At 42.3% G+C, this 21,115-nt stretch overlaps 2 protein-coding genes across 8 annotated transcripts in view; one reads left to right on the plus strand and one right to left on the minus strand.

Annotated features, from left to right (window-relative positions):
- The window catches only part of MRPL42 (mitochondrial ribosomal protein L42), a 72,966-nt gene extending 67,048 nt beyond the window's left edge, over window positions 1–5,918 (minus strand). For 2 of the 7 annotated variants that reach the window (XM_057316274.1, XM_057316271.1), the window contains exons 1-2: window positions 5,811–5,867; window positions 4,052–4,214 (exon numbers count right to left, since the gene is read on the minus strand). In XM_057316274.1, coding sequence (XP_057172257.1) covers window positions 4,052–4,121 — 70 coding nt within the window. In that variant the 5' untranslated portion in view covers window positions 4,122–4,214; window positions 5,811–5,867. Of the gene's footprint in view, window positions 1–4,051; window positions 4,215–5,810 lie in introns of all 7 variants that reach the window. The other 5 variants (XM_057316272.1, XM_057316273.1, XM_044384533.3 and 2 more) reach the window with 5 other exon arrangements.
- A 13,429-nt stretch (window positions 5,919–19,347) lies between these two features.
- UBE2N (ubiquitin conjugating enzyme E2 N) overlaps window positions 19,348–21,115 on the plus strand; it is a 34,779-nt gene continuing 33,011 nt past the window's right edge. Inside the window, exon 1 of the mRNA XM_026499906.4 lies at window positions 19,348–19,547. Coding sequence (XP_026355691.1) covers window positions 19,518–19,547 — 30 coding nt within the window. The 5' untranslated portion in view covers window positions 19,348–19,517. The remainder of the gene's footprint in view (window positions 19,548–21,115) is intronic.

Raw genomic sequence — 21,115 nt, forward strand, 5'->3', positions numbered from 1 at the left:
CTTGGAATGTATCCTCTGTGGATAAGGGAGAACTACTGTATATGCCGGCTAAAGCCAAGGATCAACTTCTCTCAACTGAGTCTCTTGCTCCTTAGTATGGAATGCAATCCCCATTTTGTTCAAATACCATTCATCCTTCAAAGCCAAATGCTACTCTTCCATGAAACCCTTTTTCCCCTCCCTGCCCCACAATTCCCATCACAGAGAAAGGAGAGGTCTACTGTACATGTCCCAAAACCTATGCTTCACATGACATTGCTATACCTTCTTTGTGGTCTTTTTGTTTTTTCTGCATCGGTTATTTACACGTATCAAAGATGTGTAAATAAGATATATTTTCACATCTTTGTATACTCCTCCTTTCCCCAAGGACTGCATATACAGGTCTAAACATAAATTCTTACTCCAAAGCATAAAAAGTGCCTTAACAAAACTCACTTTTATCATAAAAGATTGCTCAGCAAAATGTCAATCCCAAAATTCTACTTATGTAAGATAATAAAATACAAAGAATTAGAAATTTAACCTCAACTCTCAAAAGATTTGATCTTCGATTATCTGTGCTAGGATAGAGGAGCATTTTTCATGACAAGTCAGAGAATGGCGTAAACATCATTTACGCTTACTTTCTTTACAATGTTGGGAATCTTAATTATGTACGAATTAATACTAAAGAAGTTTGTAGTCTCTGAATATAAACCAACTAGGTGATATGCACATTCACTGAAAGAAACAGGGTTGGGGGGCAGAGGCAGGACAGACAGAACTAAGTGTTCTTAAAACAGGCAGGAGGGAAAACTCAAGACATCAGTATTTCAGGTCAACAAGAAACTTAAATTTCTACCCCGTACTTATACAGACATTTGTTTGTACCCTCATGACATATATGACATTCTACGCCATATTCAGGTATTTCTTATTTCCATAGATGTCTGTTTCACCTTCAAGTGTAAATAAGTTCCTTAAGGCCAGGAACCACACCTTGATCGTGTCTCTGTCCCCTACAGTGGCTACTAACAGAGAAGTGACTGCTGAACTGCCTCTAAAATGCTAACTTCTTCACAATTAGTACATATAGATAGTCATCTGACACTTTATCAAGAGAAAAACTCTAAAAATGGTAAATATCACAGGTTTTAAATACATAATTAGAATTGGGACTCCTGGGTGACTCAGACGGTTAAGCGTCCGACTCTTGATTTTGGCTCAGGTCATAATCTTGGGGTTCTGAGATTAAGCCCCGCATCAGGCTCTGTGTTCAGTGGGGAGTCTGCTTGGGATTCTCTCTCTCCCTCTACCTCTGTCCCGCCCCCCATCCCACACACGAGTGCATGCTCTCTTGCTCTAATAAGTAAACCTTTAAAAAAAAAAAATTAATGCCAAAGTTAACATCAATCAACTCAATTTACCAAAAAGAATTTCAATGAGTCAGCTCTCCATAACTTACAGGCTATTCTTGTTACGTATACATGTTTAACTGCTTTCTGATAAGATCTATAAAAACTGACGGTCCCACTTAACCTTCAAATGCTCAATATTTTAAGTTACTACAGGAAAGAAGATACAGCAAAAAGTGTATTAGACTAAATAAGATGGGAAGACCCAAGTCTCAATCACAGCTCCCATCTACCAGATATACAACCTTGGGTAAGTTTCTGAGGGGTTAGAGAACTCAAGTTCCTTCATCTTCATAAAAACCTACCATGTAGTATTATTCAAAGTTGTAAAATTCAAAGTTGTAAAGATCAAATGACTTAGTACGCTTAAAAACTGGTAAAATATTCTACATTCCCATTGTTGACTGTAGTTTTTGGAAGGTTTTAAATGTTCCTTTTGGCATATGGGAGGCCTTTTTATTTCTGCTCACTGGACTTTCTCCCTTAACCATGGTTTTGCTTTGCCTCTAATCTTAATGTTCTTCCTTTTCATGTAAGATATCAGTAACAGTAATAATACTTTACCTTCAATAATAGTAATGACAGGACTTGTGGAGAATAAGGGGCTTCAGGATGCAAGAAGTTAGGCAGTCACTGAATATTAGGATGACTGAGTAATAACGGAATATTTTCTGGGGTAACCTAAATTAATTCTTAGTTAACTAGATATTTTGACAACTCTAGTTGTCAAATCGGTTCACAAACATTTATCATCTACCATGTATGAGAGGTACTAAGGAAACCAAAATAAATTAGACACTACAAATTTATAATCTAGTAAGTATACATAGATAATTTTCACTTATCCAGGGGCAGATTAACTGGTTTTCAGATTAACCTCAGTGAGGGCTAATTGCTGTTTCAGGAAATGGACTGGGAAAAAATGGATTAGGTCTGATTTACCACTAGCCTTGAAGCTGAGTTCTAGTCAGGGCAAAGAGGAGGACAAGCAGTAGAAGTCTCTCTGCCAATTCTCAACAACAAAAATGCTCCTAAGTAATCAAGAATTGTTTTGTTTTAATTGATTTTTTTTTTAAGGGAGGGAGAGAGAGAGCAAGCGAGAAGGGAGAGGGGAGGGAGAGAGAGAATCTTAGGTAGGCTCCATACTCAGCACAGAGCCCAATGTGGGGCTTGCTCTCACAACCCTGACATCATGACCTGAGCTGAAATCAAGAGTTGGACACAGGGCGCCTGGGTGGCTCAGTCGGTTAAGTGTCTGCCTTCAGCTCAGATCATGATCCCAGAGTCCTCGGATTAGCCCCGCACTGAGCCCCGCATCGAGCCCCCCATTGGGATCCCTACTCAGTGGGGAGTCTGCTTCTCCCTCTCCCTCTGCCCCTCCCCCACCACCTGTGCTCTCTCATTTTCTCTTTCAAATAAACAAAATCTTAAAAAAAAAAAAAAAAAAAAAGTTGGGCACTTAACGAACTGAGCCACCCAGGGATCCCGGTTTTAGTTTATATATAAAGTCTCTTAACAATCTTCTCCTTCATGTACTTGATTAATGGCAATAAATAGGAAACATGAAGGAAGAGAATAAGGTCAGCCAGAGATGTGTAAAAAAGTTGGCTAGCATAGCTAAAGAAGATAAAGCAAACCAATTATTACACTCAAACCGTATCTGCTTTAGAAATGGAAGAAGAGAGTTCACAGAGGAAAGGGAGAGTGAAAGCAAGACCCATTGGGAAATAAGATTTTAATAGTCTATTTATTTATATGGATCAATATTTTGACTATCAAAAATGTATCAATAGGATTTGAAGAAAATATTAGACTATGCACATTTCTTAGAAAAGAAAGGTACAAATTATATATTATATAAATTATAAATTTCTTTTTTTTAAAACTAGGAGCCATGCCCAACATGGGGCTTGAACTCATGACCCTGAGACTGAGAGCTGCATGCTCTGCCAACTGAGCCAGTGCCCCTATAAATTATAAATATTTTACATACTATGATACATAAAATATATTTTTATATTAAATATAAACATACAATTTTTAAATAGCTAAGTACACAGAAAACACATACCGAAATCCTAAATATTAGCAATGATTTTCATAGATGGAATTGTAAATTTGCCCTTTACTTGCTAATTTTAAGAACTACTGAAAAGTGATATGTGAAAACACAGTGAATATATAAGTGATTCAAACCAGAGAAAGTTCCTCTTTGTCAATCCCTCACTTGCCCTCACCTAAATCCACTAGTGGTCTATAGATAACCTTTTTGGTCCACGTCTTTTACTCTGTATTTATACATATACACACACATGTATATGGTAGATCTTTTAAATGCACAAATGGGATCATACAATAAATACTGCTCTGTGACATACTTTCCCCCTCTTCTATTTAGAGATCTTTTCATGTTGGGAACAGCTGTTTGATATACATAAAGATGTGCCAAAATTTATCCACCCCCTTTTGATAGCCATTTAGACTTTCTCCCCTTTTCCATATTGCAAACAGTCCTATTAAGAGGCATATACAATAATTAAACACTTCTTTTTTTGCCTATTAACCAAATAATTTAAATTTTCTACAGTGAACATGGATTTCTACAATATTTGAAAAATTTTAAACCTCTTTTAAAACATGAAAAAAAATCTCACTTTGAATTGGAAATAAATGTTTCCAAATAGTTCTGATGGATATCGCCCATTTTACTGCTGCTAACGCCATGGTGAATCAAGATGCTTATCAGGTGGTGTGAAGAAGATGATCTGAAGAGAAACTGATGTTAAAATCTTCTTCCAGGTATACCTATTTTCATCCCTGCATAAAAAGATAAAGAAAAATTAGTGCTACCTATGAAAAATTAGTGATACAATATCCTGAACGATACACGAACAAGAGGAATCCCTAGCTAGAACTACAGTCACAAGAAAAACTTCTAAACAACTTTCCACTTCCATGTGATATATGACAAAGAACACCACCAAAATATAAGCCCTAAAGCCCTGGAACTAGGTCCATTACTATTTTTCTTAAATGCAAACTTCTCAGCACCTAGTGTAGTTCTTTCCATTTAGTAAGCACTCAGCAAATGGGTAATTCCCCTTAGAAACAGTCACTCATACATGCTACACAACGCATCCTTCTTCATAATGCTAATGTGTCTGTGTACAGCCTTTCAGGTGCCATACACAAGATCTTATTACATCACTTGAAGTAGGATTGTTTCTAATTAAATTAAATATTAAACAAGGCTTATCCTTTACCTATTAAATACTGATTTAGAGGAACACATATAAATACTCTAAAGTCCCAAGTAAAATTTCACTCTCTTATATATGTACAAGGTTTTTAACTTTCCAAGATGCTTTCACTTTGGAAAAGTGCTTTCACCATTTCATTTACTCACTGATCATGACAGGTATCTTTATTTCATTCATGAAAAAACTAAAGTACAAAATTTAAATGATTTGCTTCCATGAACTTTAGAGTCAGTCACTTATAAACTGGGAAACTTTGGGCAAGTCTAAACTAAACGACCCTTTGTTTCTTCCAGGGTAAATGGGGAAAACAACCACAACCTCCATGGCTTTTGTCAGTAAATGACTTAAAACCATTGCTACAGCCCTTATTTTTAATTGGCCTCCATGACTATTCGTTCCCTCCCCCGAATTGTGATAAAACGGAATCAGGACATAGGCCTCACAGTCTTATTTGCTAAATTATGCAGGGCGGTTCAAATGCACTGTCAGTACATTTGCACTGCTTTCCCTGAGTTCATACAGTGTGCTTTTTACAGTTTATAACCCCGTTTCCCTATACATTATATGCTCTTTCACAAGTCCATTAAGTAGGCATTTTATATATTGAGAACCTGAGGCTCAGAGAGGTCAAACAATTTACCTGCCCACTATACCGCTGCTTTATAGATGGCAGGGTGAAACGCAAACCCATGTCTTCTGAGCACGAATCAAGGAACAAAATATCTGGGGGGACATTAGCTCCCCTCAATCGGGGCGGCTGGAAAGTCAGATTACTCACTCCAGGGAGAGAGATTCAGACAGTAAATTCCTTGGCCCGGAATTCAATCCCGAAGCAAAAGCTGCGGAGAGCCTCGAAGGATCCGCGGTTTGGGGAACATGCTACCAGGAGCATTGGGACTAGCACCCAGGGAAAGAACCAAAAGACCTGGCCTGGAGGGGTCCCCGAACGATCCGCCTAGGCACGAGGGAAGCCCCACAGGAAGGGCACCGCCATACGCCAGCCCTTCTGCAGGCCGGATCGAGAATGGTGATGCCAGGGGCTTTACCCAGCCGCAAACGACAGGTAGGAGACATCGACATTTCCCCATAAGGCTTCTGGACCTGCCTAGCTTCTAGAAACTCCTTGACCAGAGGAAGAGAGGGCAGCAGTTACCTGACAGCCGCTTACCACGAGCCCGCCATCTTACCTCAATCCGGGTCCTAGAAGACACCGTTTCACGCACCTCCCTGGCCCGCGGGGCACTCTGGGAAATGTAGTCTCCGTTGGGAAGAGCTCCGGGTGGGCTCGTGAGGGCGGGATCCACTGAACTTGCTCCCATGTTTAGTTGCATGACCCCTTCCCCTCAAAAAAACCTCCAAAATCACTGCGCCACGCACACATCCTTGGGAAGTAACAAGCACTTTTTTTAAAACTTTATACAAATAATTAGAGGACCTCGAGATCGATTCTTGGTGGGTAAGCTAAGGTTTCCTGGGGGAAGAGGTAACTTCAGAGAAGCACTGAAGGCCGGTGGGATTGGACTTGACGTTTGACATACGGAAGTGGGGAAGCCCTTACACCCAAAAGCTCGAAACTGTGTTCTGAGAATTGCGCTTCCTATTCATCAAGGGAGGAAGAAAATGCACGGAATCCTGGACCTCGCCTCATATTTTAGTGAGGAGAGAAGACCCCCGGGCCTTTGCACTTCCTGTTCTCATTGTCAACAATGCTTTTCTCTCACCTCTTCTCATGACCACTGCCTTATTAATACAGGTCTTGCTCAAATATCATCTTGGAGAGGACCATATCAATAAAAGAGCTTCATCTGCCCTTATCCCATTGCTCTCCTTTATTTTTCTTCATGACATTTACCATTACAAAACATTCTATTATCATTCGTTTCCTTGTTTAACCTCTGCCTCTTATGCTGGAATGCAAGCTCCATGAAGGCAGGAACAAGTATCTATCATGTTCTATACTGTATATAAACCTGACATCTAGGACTATGTTTGGCCCCATTGTAGGCCTCCAATATTTGTTAAATTAATGAAACAATAACACTGCAGATATACAAAACAGTAGATGATTGACTGCTGACGCAGCAGTTTAGCCTGGGGATTCTTTTCGCAAATGATCTGCAAAATTTTGTATATATCTACATTTTTCTAAAAAGAATTCATAACTTTTACCATGTATTCAAGGCGGACAATAAACTCCTCAAAAGTCGAGGGCCATATGAGTGCCTGGGTGCCTCAGCTGGTTAAGTGCCTGAATCTTGATCTTAGCTCAGGTCTTGAACTTGGGGTTGTGAGTTCAAGTCCTGTTTTGGGCTCCACACTGGGCGTAGACCCTACTTAAGAAACAAAAACAAAAGCTTAAGGCCATAGTCCTGGTGGTTAATATTGAAAATAAGTGAACATAGTATAAGTTCACAGTAAAGAAAAATAAATGTGGCCTGCTTTGGTGTCTCTCCTTATTTTTACAGAATACCAAGCTTATTCTGCTACTAATCTTTGCTTCTGTAGACGCCCACACTGAGAGCCCATGTCTGTCCTTTCTAATCTTGTCCATCCTTCAAAGCTGTTTTGTAACGTCTTTCTGAACTATGTTGTAGGAAGAGAAAGAGAGGAGAAACAGACTTGAATGAACAATCAACGGGACTTGTTAAACATTCGCTATGCAATGCAGAAGAGGAATGGATCAACGATGACTCCAGAGGACACACCTTGACGGCTCTGAGCTGTGTGGAGACCACTGACCAACAGGGAGACTCACTTCATGGGGCCAGGAAAAATTGACAAAGCTGAGACCAGAAAAGAAACCAACCATGTGCATGTGAAAGAGAGTAGAGAAAGCTCTAGGCTAAGGGAAGAGCTTAAAAGTCTAAAGGGGATAAAAATCTCTTACCCGGGGCACCTGGGTGGCACAGCGGTTAAGCGTCTGCCTTCTGCTCAGGGCACGATCCCAGCATTCTGGGATTGAGCCCCGCATCAGGCTTCTCCACTGGGAGCCTGCTTCTTCCTCTCCCACTCCCCCTGCTTGTGTTCCCTCTCTCGCTGGCTGTCTCTCACTCTGTAAAATAAATAAATAAAATCTTGGAAAAAAAAAAAGAAATCTCATACCCTCTGCTAGAGTATGGTGTGGAGGAGAGTGGCAGGAGATGAGGTGAATAAGAGCCAGGTCATGTTGGGCTTTGTAGGTCTTGGTAGTGATCACATGGAATCAGGAGCAAGGCCATATGCATAGATGTTATGCTAAATACAGTAGGGAATTGCAGAAGGATTCTAACACCAAAAAAGGGGCATGATATGATTTATGTTTTTATTTATTTTTATTTTTTAATTTTTTAAAAGATTTTATTTATTTTAGAGAGAGAGAGCATGAGCCAGGGGGAGGGGCAGAAGGAGAGGGAGAAGCAGACTCCCCAGTGAGTAGGGAGCCCAAAGCGGGGCTCCATCCTAGGAACCAGAGATCATGTCCTGAGCCGAAGGCAACGCTTAATCAACTGGGCCACCCAGATGCCCCATGATTTATGTTTTTAAAATACTACTCTGGCTCTACTTGTGAGGATGGCACCCCTGAGATGAAGAGAAGGGCAGTGTCCATATAGATATTGGAAGTAGAAATGATGACTGAACCTGCTGATGGATTGATTGGATGTGGGAGTTAAGGGAGAGGAAAGACACCTCAGGAGGTGTTTTGATGACTAGTTGAAGGTGGTGTGGTTCAGGAGACAGGGGGACTGAAAGCGGAGCAAGTTAAGGGGTTTGATGATGGTGATATTGAGTCATTCCATTTGGGTGTTGTTGAGTTTGAGATATCTCTGAGATATAAATAGAGATGTAATAGAAATAAAATGAGGCAGGTGGTTAGACAGATGTGTCTGAAGAATAAAGTTTGGGCTAGATGCAGATTTGAAGCCAGGGGAATGTTGAGCGCATATAGGGAGAGAGTGTAGAAAAAAAGAAAATGAAAAAGGCCCCAGGTTGTGGGCCCAGGGAATTCCAACATTTAGAGGTCATGTGGAAGAGGACACCCAGCAAGGACCTCTCAAAGGTGACAAGGAGAGAGGCAGTATGAAAACAGAGAGACCATGGTGTGAGAGTAGCTAAGAGAGGCATGTTGTGAAGTAGTTCGATGCCCACAATTTAAAACTATAATTCCCCAAAATACAAACTGGGAACACCAGCAATAACTTACATTGGCTTACGTAAAAGCAGTTAAATTCATGCTAGTAAAATGACGAAATGGACAAAATTGTAAAACTTTGGAGTTGGCTTCAGCTGAAAAGGGGATTGCCTTTTTTCTTCCCTAACTTCACAGAGTAAAGTCACTTTTTATATAAATGAGAGATCAAAGATTCCAGAGCAATCTAACTGCCAAACCATTAGGGATAATCTTTCTAAAAACTTCTATTAATTTTTTATTACATAAAATTGGCTACGGTTTTGAGTACTTACTATGTGTCAGACATTATTCTTCAAACACTTTACAGGGTTTTTTTTCCTATTCCTTCTGAGAATCCTAGGAGGTGGGTATAATTATTGTGACTATCGTTATGCAAATGAAATTCCAGAAGCACAGAGAAGTGAAATAACCTGTTCAAAGTCATGCAAGGTACAAATGGTAGAACTGTGACTTGAGCCTGGGAACTACTGATTACAGTACCCCTGAGCTTAACCTGTGCAACGCTCATTTCCAAATAGAAAACGTATATTTAAAAAAATACTAATACAGATTTAAAAAAAACAAAACCCAGCAAATAATCACTGCTAACACTTTGGTGTATAATCTGTCACTTTTCATCTCTTCTTATGTCCATATTATAATAGCTGACATTTATTGGACTCATTATGTGTATTGTCTTAAAATCCTATGCCAGTAAATGGTAGAACTGAGATACTAACTAACCAGATGGCCTGGTTCTCTTTCAATCTCCCTCTCTTTCACGCAAACACCTATTTAGGTTTTCTTTTATTCCTATAAATTTACATATACAAATAAATACACATATACTTGCATATATAGATTTTCTTTTTTAAAACTATATGTACATGCATAATATATAAGTAACTTAACAATGTATCATGAACATCTTTCCAGTGAAGGCCTAAATAGTGTCAGTTTTTTGGGGTTTTTTTAGATTTTATTTATTTATTTGTCAGAGAGGGAGAGCGAGAGAGCTCAAGCAGGAGGAGCGTCAGGCAGAGGGAGAAGCAAGCTCCCCGCTGAGCAAGGAGCTGCTGCAGGACTTGATACCAAGACCCTAGGATCATGATCTGAGTTGAAGGCAGACACTTAACCGACTGAGCCACCCAGGTGCCCCTCTCTGCCTAAATTTGAATCTTGATTCCCTTATTTCCTAACTCTGTTATTTGGGAAAATTTATTTTCTTAATATTTTTGAGTCTTAGTTTATTTTTTATAAAAGGGTTACAAGAATGATCTTCCCTACCTTATAGAATTGTTGAGTGGATTAAATAGAAGAAGGTAAGTAAAATGCTTAGCAAATGTAATAAGCACTCAATCAATGTTAGCAGTAATTATACCTTGTAGGTGCTTAGTAAATATTTGTATAATAAATTTTTATGAATATCTTGCCCAAGGAGATTACTTATTTCTTAGGCATTAAAATACAATCCTTCCCTTTTGACCGTCAGAAATAGTCTAACGAATGGGCTTAACACTGAAAAATACAGTTAGTCTAAAATGGACAATAATAATTTCTAGCTCTAAGTTGGTATATCACTTAAAGTCACAGCAGAAAACAGATGACAAACTCAAACTGGTATAATTCCAGAAGAGTTTATTTACAGAGGGATTCTTTACAGAAGCGGGAGTGGAATTACAAGAAGTAGCAGTAGTATAACCCAGGCTTAGTAGCACTGGCTGTTTCTTCCAGACCAGAAGGGACAAAGAGGAGGAGCAGTTACTGGACCCCAGAAGGAGAGAATCCTATAGTTGGCTACCTTGAGAGGAGCAGTAACGTTTTGTAGAAGGGCAGAGCCAGCCTAAGGTGACCTTGCCAGGACTAACTCAGGTTAATAATTACTCTGACCTCCCCCCATCCTTCCCCAAACCAGAGGGTAAGGAACCCCCTCCACACAAGGTAGTACATTCAGATCAACTTCCTGGGCAGAGAGCAGGGTGGACTAAGTAAGAGTGCATCTGGGGAGGAGCAAAGGAGAGATAACTGGCACCATATCAGGAAGTGTTATTAGCATGCCTCTGTGTTGTAAATGGAAAGCCAGAGACTGGTGCAGAGTACAATTGGATGTCAGTAAAATATAAGCAATGTGACTCTCCCATATTGATAGCATGTGAAAAGAATTCTGAATAGTTTCAAGCAATAAGTAGCTTTATTGAATATGTTGGTAAATCAAATAGCAAAACAACCTAGGTAAGAGATTAGGGGCTCCAATCACACTAAGAATTAAGTAAATGTGTAACCTGAATTCAAGTAACAGGGGCAGTGAGACGACCTCATTTGGCGGGCGTGGTCTTGGAATTCCTATTGGTACCACAACCGTAAAAGAGGGTTCTGTTTCTCCCTCAGGTCATTCAGAAGAGATCCTGGAAGTCTGTCCTTCCAGACTTCACCCTCACAACCAATCTAGAAGGCACCCCCAAATTGCTTGTGTCGGTAATCTCAGATTACTTGGGGGGTTCCTTAATTTTTCCCCTGGATGTGACTTTAGTTTCTCAAAGATTTAGAATTAAGTGTAGAAATGACGGAATAAATCAAACCCACCTATTCGTCCTAGTTTCCAGTTAGATTTGAAAATACAACACATTTACAAACATGTGTATGCCATGTTTATATTGAAGAATTTAGGAGATATAAGATAATTTGTACTATCAGATTTGGTTTGTGGCCTGTCAGATGAGCTTTGTTATCCTAAATTTTTTTTAATAGGCTCCAAACTCAGCATGGAGCCCAACATGGAGCTTGAATTCATAACCCTGAGATCAAGACCTGAGCTGAGATCAAGAGTCAGATGCTTAACTGAATGAGTCACCCAGGAACCTCTGTGATCCTAATTTTTAAAAACTTTTTTGCTAGTCTTACAAATAGAATAATAAGATTTGTAGTTGAACTTGAGGCTTAAAGAAAAACTAGACTTTATTGTTACTTCAATAAATTGAATATTAAAAACTAATCTGCGAGTAATCTCTTTTTGTAGGAAAGTTGCCTCAAAGACACAAAAATACTCATTTCATCATGAAGATGTTTTTGCCCTCTTTCTCAAAAATCACCCCCAAAGACTGACGAGAATAGGGACGGAAGCCAGCCATTGCAGGAATGGCACCTGAGTTAGCAACGTTAAGACTGCAGGTTGTACCAATAATTGGTGGCACCAAGACTGCAGGTTGTACCAATAATTGGTGGCACCAAGTATTTAGGAAGAGGGAGTAAGGAAGGAACTGAAAACTGATGGAATGGTTGAAAATTTAGACTCCAGACACCCATGCCCATCACCCCACCCTAGTCAGAAATGGCAGTCAGAATCCAAGAGGCTCTGGACTCAGGAACACCATACCTGGAGAAGGACAGGGGAGAAGTGTACAACAGAAAACTGGCCAGGTGAGTCCTCTGGCTCCCTTCTTTGCCCAGTTCCAAAATGCCAGCACCCTCTGTGTTTCTGAGCCTGGTCTGAAGCTTTCCCTGTGATCACATGAACCACCCAACATTCTCCCAATGAGTTCCTTTTCTGTTACTCTGAGTCAGTTTCTTTGCCTGCAACCAGGAACTCTGATTAAAAAACATTTCACACTTATCTTGTATTAATTTCATTCATATATGTTTGCATCCATTCTCCATGAGGGTGATTCCATGTCTGATCTGGTGCATCATTTACCTGTAGAAACTAGTATCGTGCCTGGTACTTAATAGGAACTCACTAAACGTTTATTAAATAATTGAGTGAATGAAGCCTTCCCTGTGTCTTATGTATTCTTCACTGTATCTTCTGTATCTTAATTACAGAACTTATCACATAAAATATATTAATTTGTGTTAATATTTGTTTCCCATATTAGAAAGTAAGTTCAAGATTAGAGATCCTACCCGGTTCATTTTTTTTTTAAAGATTTTATTTATTCATTTGACAGAGAGACAGCCAGCGAGAGAGGGAACACAAGCAGGGGGAATGGGAGAGGAAGAAGCAGGCTCCCAGCGGAAGAGCCTGATGTGGGGCTCGATCCCAGAACTCTGGGATCACGCCCTGAGCCGAAGGCAGACACTCAACGACTGAGCCACCCAGGTGCCCCTACCTGGTTCATTTTTAAATACTGGTTGGCATTAAGGAAGACACGTGATGTGATGAGCACTGGGTATTATATGCAACTAATGAATCATTGAACATTATATCAAAAATTAATGATGTACTGTACATTGGCTAATTGAATTTAAATGTAAAAAAAAACCCATACCAGTTGCTAGGGAGGGTCTAGTACATAATAGACAGAGAATGAAGGAAGGCAAAAAGGCAGGAAGGAGAAATATGTGTCGGGCATTAGGTCACTGCTGCACACACAGAAAGAATATGGTGCTCGCTGCCTTACAAGGGTGCATAGCGTGGGGAGGGAGATTTGTAAACAGATGATCACAGGGAGGATTTGTTAGAACATACTGTGCAAGATGTTTTGGAGAGGAGGGTGAGACCAGTGGGCAGATGGGGTGGGGAACCGTGAGCAAAAAGGCACCCAGATGTGAAAATTAGGGTGTTAGAGTGTAGGTATGATGGATCACGGGATAGTCAAAGCTTCAATGAAGTCTGGACTGTGAAGCTGAGGTTGCCTCTGGGGAGTGGAGACGGAAAGTAAGCAGTAGGTTAAGAAGATGTCAAGAGGTTTTGTAAATTGAAGCTAAGAGGAATAAGTTCCCTGATTGGTGAATTTAAAATAATGAGTTGGGTCTGCTCAGCCTTGTCTCCTTCTCTCTTTTCTTTCCCTCCCTCCCTTTCCCCTCTCTTTTCCTTTCTCTTTCTCTCTTTCTTTCTTTATGTCTTTTCTCCTCTTTCTTCTTCTCCTCCTCTTCCTCCTCCTCCACTTCCTCTTCCTCCTTCTCTTTCTTCTTCAGTGGCCTGTCTTCTGCTCTCCAGCATTCCCAGCTCTGCTCTGGCTGGGGTTGTGGGGCCCGCACTTGTCTGGCTGTGCTAAGTGACTGGGCAGCTGTGTCTGTGACTGGGGAGCAGGTTGGGAGAATGTGAGTCAACCCAAATTACTGCAGACTTAGAGCTGTGTTCTCCAAACAGTTTTATTAGTAATGAAAAATTAGCAATGAAAGCAATTCTGATCTCCATCTCTTTCAATTCGGTTGTAGTTTCAGGAGGGGAAAGTGGGTTTTATTTCTTGACCTCCTCAAAACCCAACAATCTGGAATACTGAACACTTGGGCCAATTTAAACCCAAACAACCTGAAATATCTAATACCTGGACCAAGAAAATTAGAACAAGCAGGAGGAAAGATATGGGCTTGGGGTCAAAAAGGATCTAGCAAAACAGGAACAAGAAGAGTATAAGTCAAGGCTGCTGTTGCAACAGTTTTGTTTTCTCAAGCAGATCAGGTAATAAGGGACAGTGACTCCCAAGCTTTGGGCCCTTCGGTAGTGCCTGGGGAGTGTGTTAAAAACACAGATGCATGGGGCCTGTGACTTGCACTCAGAAGACCTTGGGTGGGGCCCCTGGACCTGTATATTTAACCAGCCTCTGAGGTGTTTAACACTTCAAAGTTTGGAAACCTCTGCTCCAGAGTTTATTGGATCCCAAGTCATTGTTATCAAAAGCAAAACAGTTTTCAAAACATATCTAATCATGCTGGGACCAGGTGGGCAGTTTCTGCAGACAGCAAGCGACACAACTGAGAAGGATATAAGAAGCCAGTAAGACAGAGGGACAGGTGCTGGCTGGAGAAGAAGAAAGGTGAAGGCATACCAGGTGGGGAAATGCAGGAACAGTTTAACTGGTAGGTTGAGTATGCAATCACAGGCCCAGTTACGCAGCGACTGAAGCCCAAGGTCATGGTGCACAAATAGTTCTTTGGGAACCTGGAAGGGTGGCACACATTTGCAAGGAAAAGAACTTTGCTTTCAGAGTTCCTGTTCCAACCAGGCTTCTGGCCAAATGTCTTGAGTCACCATCCCCTGGAATCCTGTTGCTGCTGGGAAATGGCCCAGAGAAAGGCATACCCCCTCCATCTACTTTTATAGAGACATGGTGGAGTCAACGATGGACTCAACAGAATGCCTCCAGCGGTGCATGCATTTAAAGGGCCCCCTATGGGTGAGAGGACATTAAAAAAACGCTTTGTAAAGCATAAGGCATTAAACAAAGGCAAACCTTATTACTCTGATTCTCCTAGGTCTCATCTTTACTGATGCCTTCTACCTTGAGATGGTGTTCTTCTGACCCGGGCTGATCCTGCTCAGCTTCTTCTTAGGCTGGCATTGTGTTGGTTAACACGATGTAAGTTCTCAGCTACTCACATTGACGTCTTGAATATGAGGCAGCAGGCATTTTTTTTTCTTTCTTCTTTTAAACCAGTGTGCAGCCTTTTCTTCCTCCCCCACCCACTTCCTCCCTGAGTCAGTGTTCATGAACTCTCTTCTCACAGATTCTCCTGTCTTGATTGCCCACGAAACGGTTTCCTTATGCCGCAAGAAACAACAAGGGTACTTGCAAACAAATACTTCCGCCTGATGACTACCCCTCCTGAATTGAAACAGGGCCTCTATTAGAGGTGACTGATCTACCATTTTCCAAACTCATCTACTCTACTTTGTCTCTGTAAAGCACAAGGCAGTTTCTGAAAAAAACTGTTGCCCTTTAGGAATTTGAAAAGTTGAGGGATGAACATAAACATCCCGTGCTTTCTGTAAGCATTCACTTATTGATCATGAATCTATGTGACCTATTCTCAAAGAGGTGTTTATTTTCCCCTTGCAGTTATTGGTTCTTTCTCTTGACAAATATTTTTTGAGAACAATCATGTAGAAGGCCCTGAGCTAGGCCTCAGGGGTACACTGGTGACCAAAATGGAAGAGATCCATAATGCTGTGGAGCTCAGGTATAAATGTCCCAAGAGATTATCTGCAGGGTAAATAGTACTTATGTATCTACTCTTATAAGACCAAAGTAGCAAACCTGGATTATTTGGGGTTGGGGGTAGGAAAGGAACAGGATCCAATAAAATAGTGTTCTGGGAGTAAGAGCTTTTCGTGGAATAGAATGCCTCTAATTCCTCCAGTACAGCATTCTTGCTTATTCCCTCCCTTTATCATAATGCAAAGGGACTTGCAGTTTGAGTCCTGGAAGGAGCAGAGACTGGGAAAACAAAACAAAACAAAACAACAACAAGAACAAAACACAGCTGTGAGGCTTGACAAAAAGCCGGAGATTAATTAGCTAAGAATTCTGCCTAGTATTACTCAACTTAGTGGGGCTATCTGGTCACTATAATTTATTCAATATCATGGCCCAGCGTCTTTTTGCTGAGTTTTGAGTGTATAGCATCATCCTTGAGCAGCATTGAAAGAACTCTGAATATCTCTTAAGACTGTTGAAATTAGTGAATTGGATTATTCAGTGTTTCAAATAAGTAACACATTCACATAGTCCAAAATCTAAAAGGTACAAAAGTGTAAATGAAATGTCTTTCTTTTATCTCTGTTCTCCAATACCCAACACCCCTCCCTGAAGGAATCGATTAAATTAGTTTGGTGGATATCCTTGTTTTATCCACATTTGAGAGTAAGGATTCTTAACTAGATTTCTAACTTGAGAATAGACCTTATCTTGATCCTGTCGCAATCTGTTCTTCTAAGATGATATCCTGTTCTACAGGACTTCTATGAATCAGAAGTTCAGATTTTATTTCCCAAATGAGTATAGTGTGAGCTGTTCTCAAGCGGGAAAAGAATGGGAAAAACAACTAGAAGAGACATGCAAAAATAGATTTTATTGATAATACTCTTAGGAGTGTTTCATGCCGTCAAATAGTCTCTGCCAAAGTTATAATTTCACGTTTTAAAAATCTGGTCTCCTAAGGAAAACCATACCTGGTTCTATCAAGATTGTGAAAATAGTAGTCCTTGCTAAGTGCTATGTAGTGTTCATTTAAACTTCACAACAATCACATGAAGTATGCACATTTCATAGGTGAAGAAAACGAAGGATAGCAAATATAAGTTCTCGAACCTAGACCAGGGCTCCAGTGCCCTCACTCTTAATTTGCATGATACTTATTATCTACCCTAATAGAGAATAGCCAATAGAAGGCATGTGGCAACATTTTCTGTTTATATATTTTTGTTTATTCAAAATCTTTATTTTCAAATTTTAGGATTCATCAACATTACTCATGATATTTAAATGCTGATTCCCAGGCCTCGGCACTGACTTAGAGAATTAGAATCTCTGAGGGAAGGGCTCTAGCCAGGCATGCTTATTTTAACCAGCACTTAGAGTCACAGGCAGCTAACACTAAGCCAGTTGGCTGTAAGCACAGTGACAAATGTCATACCTGCGACAGTTTATATTTTCCAAAGTTGGCCACAATCATATCTTCCAACACACACATACTATGCTAGTTTCTAGAATCTCTCCACTCCCCTTTCAAGAAGTAGAGTCCATGCCCCATACCTTGAAATTGGGTGGGTTTTTGTGATTAGTCAACCAATAGATTATAGTGGAAGTGATGCTATGTGACTTCCAGGGCTACGTCAAAAAAGACGATTCAGCTTCTATTTTTGCTAGCTAGAATACTCACTCTTGGAACCCAGCCACCAGGTAGTGAGAAAGCCAAAGCTGCCCCAGGGAGAGGCCCACTAGGAGAGAAACTAATAGCCAGCACCAACTTGCCAGCTATGTGAGCCATCTTGGAAGTGGATCTGGGCCCAGTCAGGCTGCCCAGGCTGACACAGCACAGCAGGGAGCAGAGATGTGCCTTCCCTGCCAAGCCCTGCCCAAATTGTAGATTGAAGAGCTAAGTAAATGATTTTTGTCGCTTTAAACAGTAAGTATGAGCTGGTTTGTTAGGCAACAATAGGTAAGTGGAACAGCACACTTCTAACCTAATATTCAATCTGCCTTTCTTCCTATCAGGGTGAATTCTCCTGAGCCCTCTCTAAAATATCCTGAAAGTATCCTTGTCCAATGTCATTTATTTTCCCCGATTCTTCTAATCACAGAACCACTTATTTCAGACTTCTGGTTATGTGAGGTTCTCATGATTACTTCTGAGGCTTGTTTTCTTATCTCAAAAACACTGGTAATAAGAGAACCTACCTCATGAGCTTTATAGTTAGATGAGATGATCCATGTAATCATTTAGCATTGTGCCCAGCACATAATATTCTCTTATTATTTTTACTAGGTTTCTTGCATTCATAGTCTCCATTTCTTTAATGCAATGTGTGTGTGTGTGTGTGTATGTATACATATATACAAATATTTTTTTTCCTTGTAGTCTAATGCCATTTTACAGTCTATTCCCTATGCCTGACGTGCTCTTCCCTAGTAGGTCAGTTAGACTTTTACTCATCCTTGAGGGCAACTCTTGTCCTTTGGGAAAGCCTTCTCTGATTTATCAATCAATTAATGGCCCTCTGGGCTCAAATAGCACCTTGGAGGAACCTCTACTATAACCCTTAACACACTGGGTTGTAATTAATTACTTGTCTCTCTTCTCCATTGCACTGGAAGGCAGTCAGGGTTGTCTTTGTATTCTCACCCCCCAACGCAGCACCTGGCACATCCTGGCGCAGCACCTGGCATATCTACTATCTGTGCTGTACTAGGAAACACTGGTTAAGCAGTTAAGGGGTCCATATTTTGGGAAACCTGCTGGGGTCAAAACTGCTCCATTTTCTCCTGCATAATCTTGGAAAAAGTTAGTTGACATTTCTGAGCCTCATTTGTAGAGACACCTTCTTAAGATTGCAGTGAAGTAAAATAATACCTGCGAAAAGCCTATCCCAGAGCAAGCAAGCAGTCATCAAATGTCACAAAATGCTTCTCCAACAATCCCATTTTCAGGCACCGCCACTCTAATCTTCCTTTAGGGCCCTGCGCTCCATGAGTAATCCCTCTCTCCGGGATTACTCTGGGCTTTCTCATCCTGTCCTCGGTCATTCCTCCAGCTAGCAACTCTGCGTTCAGAAGCTAATTCCCTGCCCCCCCCCCCAACTCTCTCCAGACCCTTTCTTTCAGCCTTCCCTGGCCTTAAGGAGCCCGATTTACGTGAAATTTAAAAATCAAAATTTAAATATCAAAACTCTATGACTAGGGTTTCCCTGGATAACTTCCGAGAACCGCATTTAGGAGTATGGCTTCTGAGTTTCTGTCTTCCACCTCCCTTTGAGGAAGGAGCCTGGGGCTCAATTTAACCAGAGTCGCTCCCCGCTGCGGCCGCGCGCAGCGCAGAAACGTTGAATGAACCAACAAACGAACGGATGAATGAATGGGCTGAGCCCGCGTCAGGGCCTCTGTTACGTCGCCCACCACCCCAGGCGTGGCCGCAGTAAGAGGCCTGCGGGGCACCAGCCGCGTAATCCCACCATAGCGCGGCGGGCTCGGCCACGAGCGCCGGAGCTCCGCGCTGCCTCGCGCCTCCTCCCCCAAGTCCCTGCCCCGCCGGAGCTCGTCACTTCCGCCAACCCCAGGCCGGGGCTGGGGCGGGGAACGCGGGGGAGGGGGCCAGGTCCTAGGGAAGCCCGCCCGCGCACGAGCAGGGACTACATTTCCCGAGGGGCCTCGGCGGCGGCGGCGGCGGCGGCGGGCGCGGCAACGTCCCCCGGAAGTCGAGCCCTGGACTTCCACTCGTGCGTGAGGCGAGCGGAGCCAGAGTCGAGACCAGAGGCCGAACTCGGGATCTAACAAGATGGCCGGGCTGCCCCGCAGGATTATCAAGGTAACCGCCCAGGCCAACCCCCGGCTCTGCGTTCTGCTCTTCGCCGCGCGGCGGACCGGGCGGCGCAGCTTCTCGCTTCCTCGGACCCGCGGCCCGCGCTGGGAGGCCCGAGGCCAGCGCGGAGAGGGTCTGGCCGTGGCGGCGAGGGAAGTCAGGCGCTGGGGAGGGGGCTCTGGAGAGACTTCCGGCCGCGGTAGGGCAGCCGGGCGGCGGGGACCGGGGGCTTCCCGGTGTCCGCCCCGCGGGCGGGGAAGGCCTGGCCTGCACACTGGCGGAGGGTGGGGCTGCGAGGTTGCGGGGTTCTTGTCTTGGGCGCGGGCAGGCGCGGGCCTCCGCGGCTTCTCAGACCACCCGGGAGGAGGCCGCGGGCGCGCGCGAATCGCAGCGGGGCCCGAACTCCGGGCGGGAGTTGTGGCCCGACACAGCCCCTCGGCCCTAGAGCCTTTTTTCTGGCCGGGCGGGAGCGCGGGTGTGCGGAAGCCCCGAGTTCAGAATGAATGAACCAGGAGAGTGAGGCCGGGCTGGGCCCTGTGCCCCGGGAGGCGGCTCCGGGAGGGCCGCGCGTCCTGCCGCCGTAGGCACATGTTCGCCGCAGGCTGCCGGGGTCCGGGGACGCGGGACTGCGCGCCCCGCTGCCCTCGGTTTCGTGATATCCTCTCTTTTAAATACGTTTCCGCTCGTTATTTCTGTGAAGTGATTTTACTGTTTGGCAAACTCTTTGAGAGCGGTTTCTGCTCAAAGGAAATAGTTTAACACATCATGGGGGGGAGGGGCAGAGCAGGTATGGGGGGACTTGGTGAAATCCTTTGCCTCTCGATTTTAAGCACTTTAATGTTTAAACTGTTCCTCGGCTCATTATAAATACTATACTTTGACAAATACATATGGAACTCTGAAAAATGGACATATTGGTTTTGTATTCTTTACATAATATCAGGTCCTCAGATGTGCGGTATTTCTTGAAGTACATAAAAACAAAACCTTGAAATTTCTTGTCATTTTTAAGGAAAATTTTAGTTGAATCTCTGTGTTGCTTAATATGCGAGTTAAAGTGACTAAATTGCAGCATCATTTCGCTGATACAACCTGGTGAACGGGTATTTAATCTAGCTTGTTCTAAAGTTTGGGGGGGAGATGCATACTAATTCCAAGATCTTTTAATGGGTGGTGTATTGTGCAGTGCTTCGTGCAACTGCTGTTAAATATATCTGAGCTGGGGGATGTCTCTGACCTAGAGTTGCTTGATTTGGAGAAATAAGACTTTTTATAAGGTAGAAATTCTTAAGAGATTAGAGAAGTAGCATACATTGTCATTGTGTGCTGCAGTCTAATGTGAACTTTCATAGTGCAAAATTTGTTGTATTATGGATTTGTCTCAGACTTTGTCCAAGGCTGTTAAATTGCTGTATGCCTTGGATGGTCCTTACAATATGGTTTTCCTCACATGACCCCAATCATGTTTATTGAAGCCCCAGTTGAAAATGAGAGAAGGGGGATCTAGCTGTACCAGATATCTTCAAATTTTTGTTTCCTGTATTGAGGTTATTTATGGACTATATAATACAAAT

This window comes from Ursus arctos, unplaced genomic scaffold, assembly GCF_023065955.2.
Source record: "Ursus arctos isolate Adak ecotype North America unplaced genomic scaffold, UrsArc2.0 scaffold_21, whole genome shotgun sequence".
Classification (NCBI taxonomy): domain Eukaryota; kingdom Metazoa; phylum Chordata; class Mammalia; order Carnivora; family Ursidae; genus Ursus; species Ursus arctos.